At 44.9% G+C, this 4,690-nt stretch overlaps 1 protein-coding gene across 1 annotated transcript; it reads left to right on the top strand.

Annotated features, from left to right (window-relative positions):
• The first annotated feature begins 2,125 nt into the window (after positions 1 to 2,125).
• Positions 2,126 to 3,562, top strand: LOC107312759 (uncharacterized). Its single transcript, XM_015860435.3, has 2 exons — positions 2,126 to 2,999; positions 3,214 to 3,562. The coding sequence occupies exons 1-2, from the start codon at positions 2,493 to 2,495 to the stop codon at positions 3,526 to 3,528; spliced, it is 822 nt and encodes a 273-aa protein (XP_015715921.3). The 5' UTR covers positions 2,126 to 2,492; the 3' UTR covers positions 3,529 to 3,562.
• Positions 3,563 to 4,690: the final 1,128 nt, after the last annotated feature.

Here is a 4,690-nt window from a genome sequence, read left to right as displayed (position 1 = left end):
GATTTCATTCTACAAATGTTATCAACGCTCAAGCAGACTAATTTTCTTAACTGTTTAATATACATGCTCTAGGCACTTCTATAAAACGTAAAATATACAGTACAGAATTAATATAAATAATACCAAAAGACTATTGTAGATCAGATTTAAAGCTGCATGGTTGGAGATAACTAAATTTTAGAACCTATAATTCTTCTTATTGTGGCATCAATTCCTCTAAAATTTTGTGTCCAGATTAAAAGGAAATGTTTCAATTAATTATTTTATGACTTCCTCTGAATGCAATGTGTTTATGTCTCGAAGTCTGTGAGGCTGAATCTAATTGCATAGAAAACACAGCAGCCTGCACCAGACTTTCAGAGCTGAATCGTCCACCTCAATGTTTTCCTGCCCTAAATGCATTCATCCCAGCATGTGGCAAACTGCATGGAAATGTCCTCTTAGAATAGCGGTTCAGAATACTCTGATCCTTCTTGTAGGAAATTCAGATTAGATACCGGGGGAAGTTCTTCACTGTGAGGGTGGGGAGGTGCTGGAACAGGCTGCCCAGAGAAGTAATGGACGTCCCTGGACACGACACATGTCTAGGTTGGATGAGGGTGAGGGCAGCCTGATTTACTGGTGGGCAATGCTTCCTGTATCAGAAGACTGCAACAAGGTGATCTTTGAGGTCCCCTGCAATGTAAACCATTCTGCAATTCTGTGATTTCTTCTACAAGGTCCATGGGATTTTTCTGAAGCTGGAAGAAATGTGATTTCCCTGCTGCAAGGTTTGGTACATTTCTGTTGGAGAGATGAGTCATTGTTTCTTTCATATATATCATCCAAGTACCTATAACTGTCTCTCATCTAAATGTTAATTGCATCCAACAGAAAGACTTTAAATGAATACTCTGTCAATAACACTGTTATTAATGTTTCTTGATAGGCATGGTTAAACTATTTTGCAAGATTAGAGTCTAATATTTCCTACAGAATCTGCTTTGTGTGTTGCATCATTGTGTCTACATTTGATCAAAACCTGCTTGTGAAGGCTTGGCTTTTTTTTTTCCTCCCACTCATCTCCCTGTCCCTGGAGGTGTCCGCATCACTTCAGGTGCTCAAGGCCAGACTGGTGGGGCCCTGAGCAGCCTGATGTAGTGCTTGATCTAGCAGTTGGCAATCCTGCCCACAGCAGGAGGGTTGGAACTAGGTGATCTTTGAGGTCCACTCCAACCCAAGCCTTTCTGCTAACTTCTGATGAACTCTGGTTGCTCAGGGTGCAACAGCTATCTGAACTTCTCTGAGCTGCTAGCCCAAGTAACCAGATGCTAAGCTTATGTTTTCCAACAGCTCAACAGTGCACTGTATCATGTTCATCCAGCGCAGTCAGTGCCATGAAATCTGATAGTGGAAGGGGTTACAGCGCTGGGCTTGGGGTGGTCAACTGACATTCATACTTTACAACAAGCCTACTTCTGTCTGTCCAAATGAACACAACACAAATCTTTTGGCAGCAGTTCCTTGTTGTTGGCCGCTCGCATACCTGAAACAAAGGGATGCAGACAGAAGAGCCCATGTGTTTGACTAGAAAATAGGCAGAGCATCTTTGCCCTGCTGCCCTGTGTGTATCACTGATTGAATTTTCCAGCTGAGGGAGCAGCAGCAGCATGTGTGCCCAGCAGCGGTGTGCCAGCAGCACCTCAGCAACAGGTGGCAGAGTCTCGCTTGTTTGGGGCACATGGAAATACTGGGAAAGTTAAAAGCACACACAGCCTATGTTGTTTGAAAAGAGCAAATAAACCATCCAAACACTGAAAGCCGCCTTTTTTTCCTCCTCTGCTCATCTCCTTTTCTTCTCCCTCTGCTGTTTCTTTAGTCCTTTTGTTTCTTCTCTGTCAGACATCTGTCCTCTGGTTGGACTGCTGCTCCAGCAGCCAAGGCATATATCACAGTATCACAAAAGATCCCAAGTTGGAAGCAGCAAGCACCTGGGGTATTTTCAGATAGGGATTGCTCAGTCGGTGGCTCAGATTACAGAAATGAGAGATCTTTAATAGAATTTGAGAGCATCTCACGATGGCATAAAGTCACCTAGAAGCAGATCAAAGAAGAAATACTAGTCCTAGTAAGGTTCATGGATGGAAATAAACTTCCTACAGAAGCGTACCCGATGAAGGCATTGCTGGACAAGTCTTCCTCGGAGAAATTAGAGGTTTCTGTCTACCTACTGGTTGAGGTAGCATAAATATCTTGCATCTTATAAACTTACATATGTCCATAAATACCAAGGATGCCCCACCCCATTTCCCCAGCCAACAGTCACCTCTCTGTGAGGTCACCGTGATGCAGCACGGTCACCACGGTGACGTCTGTGAACACCCCGACCCACTGCCCACTCCTCACACCACTGGTGCCATTGCGCTCCATCCTGCTGCTGGCAGGACGACCTTTGCTGGCCAAGGAGACCATTGCGGACAGAAATTTCTGTCAGCGAACATTTACCAATTAGAATGGAGACATCTTCATCAGAAACTCCTCGAGTTTCTGTGCTAAACGCTGAGTTGGCAGACTCGGCTTCTCCTGTCCCGCAAAAACAGGCTAAGAGGACAGCTCGGGATGCTGCCTTAGGAGAGGCACAAGAAGAAAACACTTCTCAGGGCTCTCAGGAGGCATCCCGTGCTAAAAGACCACGGCATCATCTGTCCACAAAGGGCTCTTGCAAAGCCCACAGCTCGTCATCCATCTTTCTACGCAAGCTCTGTCAAATTGTGGACAGCAAAGTCTATCAGTCCATCCAGTGGGGCGACGATGAAAGCTGCATTGTGATACAGGAAACCTGCTTCAAAACTGAAGTGCTGGGAACAACAGGACCTCTACACACTCTCAACATTGGTAGCATGAAAGCTTTCATCCGCCAGCTCCACCTCCACGGATTCTTCATTGTGGACAGCGATTTGCCAACATTTGCCTTACGGGCAAAATTCCCAGCAGCCGGAGCCACATCTGCTTCTAGTGAGGTACGCAGTCCCCCAGCCCATGGGACACCTCTTGGGATGGGTGGGATTGGTGGCCGGTCCCAGCTGAGGGGGCTTCGAATTGGTGCTATTTGGGTTTCCAAACCCACTTTCCTGCTTTGGAAAATCCTAAAAGTTTGAACTATTAGCTATGGTAGCTTTGTCTTTTCCAATCTGGAAATGGTGGCATCTCACTCTTCTCCTTTGCATTTTGCAGTTACTCTGCTACTACAACCCCAGCTTCAAGAAAGAGTACCCGTGTCTGCAAAGATGGTCCAAGCAAAGCGCTGGTGTACGAAGGAGAGCATCAGCTGCATTCCCACCGGAGCTGGATTTGGAGGACGGCCCCCTGAGCAGCCCTCCAAGGAGACGGCGACGCCCTGCAGCATCAGCGGGCACTGAGCCTGCTGGTAGCAACCAGGATGCTGCTCCTGCTGCAGCTGCTGCTCCTCCATCTCCTGAACCAAATGGTCCTTCTCCACCAGGGCTGGGACCAGACAGCGGAGCTGGAGGCGACAGACTTGGACGCTAGCACAACTTAGGATGTAGGAAATAGAGATTTTAGGTACCTAGCAAATAGATTGTAGATGTTCTTGAAATAAATGTTCTAAATATTTTCCAGTAGTCCTGTCCTGTTTCTTCATTTGACAGTTCCTCTTCCTGTGCCCAAGGCTGGGGGGTACTTCAGGGAGATCTCATTTATCTGACCTGGTCCAAGCAATGAGGGGAGCACACCAGTGGACAGCCCCAATCTCACTGCAGCCTCTAGGTGAGACTTTATGAAGAAGGCAGGACTGAAACTGGTCTACTCTCAGCTGCAGTTTTGGGACCAGGAAGAATCCAGCAGACAGCTTCAGGCTTCCTGTGGCCTCCAGGCAGTGCCAGAGAAGGTAGAGAGGCAGCTTTCCATTGGAGAGGCAGAAGACTATGGTTTGGGTATCTCCCACCTTACTTGGAGCACACTTTGATAGTCCACACCAAGACACCAAAGCTGAAATAAACACATAGCTGGGAAAAGAAAAAAAATAAATCCCTACTTCAAAACCTGTTTTGTGTTTTCTTATTTCTTAAAGTTATTTTTAAGTGTTTAAACCAGACCAATTATAGTCAGAAACTACTTCACTTAATCCATTCCTTTATCTCCTGGGAAAAATCACCAAAGCAATTCTCAAAATGTTTAAATCCCACAGTGAGCATAAAAGCCGCAAGTAAATCTGCTCCTTCCCAGGCAAACCTTAAGGATTTTACTGACATCTTTAATTAAACTAGCAAATAGGTCGGTTTCTCTTGTGTTCTGACCAATACACTGTCAACAAGAGAAAAAAAACCAACATTGAAAAGAAGGATTTGTACTGAAAAATAGCACCAGAAACATTTGTATAATCATGATCGTGGACTGGAACAGGAATGTAATCAGGAATTATTAAACATTATCAACTTCTTCCTGGCAACGTATTGCTAGGATAATACTCCTCTAACTACAGTAAAGTTAGTTATGAAATAATTAAACCTGAAAGTTGGAAATAGGACAACAACAAAAAAAGCACAGAGCTGTGCAGAAAAGTGTGTTTATCAATGTGAATTTATAAGGACAGACTTAATTCCTAAAAGGAGAACTGTGCAATTGTTGTTAGATCAGTAATAAACACAGATAGCTGCAAAGAAAGCATTCTCCAACCCACCCTACTATTTCT

This window comes from Coturnix japonica, chromosome 4, assembly GCF_054131305.1.
Source record: "Coturnix japonica strain WE chromosome 4, WE-NBRP24, whole genome shotgun sequence".
NCBI lineage: Eukaryota > Metazoa > Chordata > Aves > Galliformes > Phasianidae > Coturnix > Coturnix japonica.
The sequence above is the reverse complement of the archived record's forward strand: the minus strand, read 5'-3'. Positions and strand labels throughout refer to the sequence as shown.

Coding starts and splice junctions, on each gene's coding strand:
- LOC107312759 (XM_015860435.3), top strand. CDS start 2,493: ATGGAGACATCTTCATCAGAAACTCCTCGAGTTTCTGTGCTAAACGCT. Junction 3,000..3,213: donor CCACATCTGCTTCTAGTGAG/GTACGCAGTCCC, acceptor TGCATTTTGCAG/TTACTCTGCTACTACAACCC.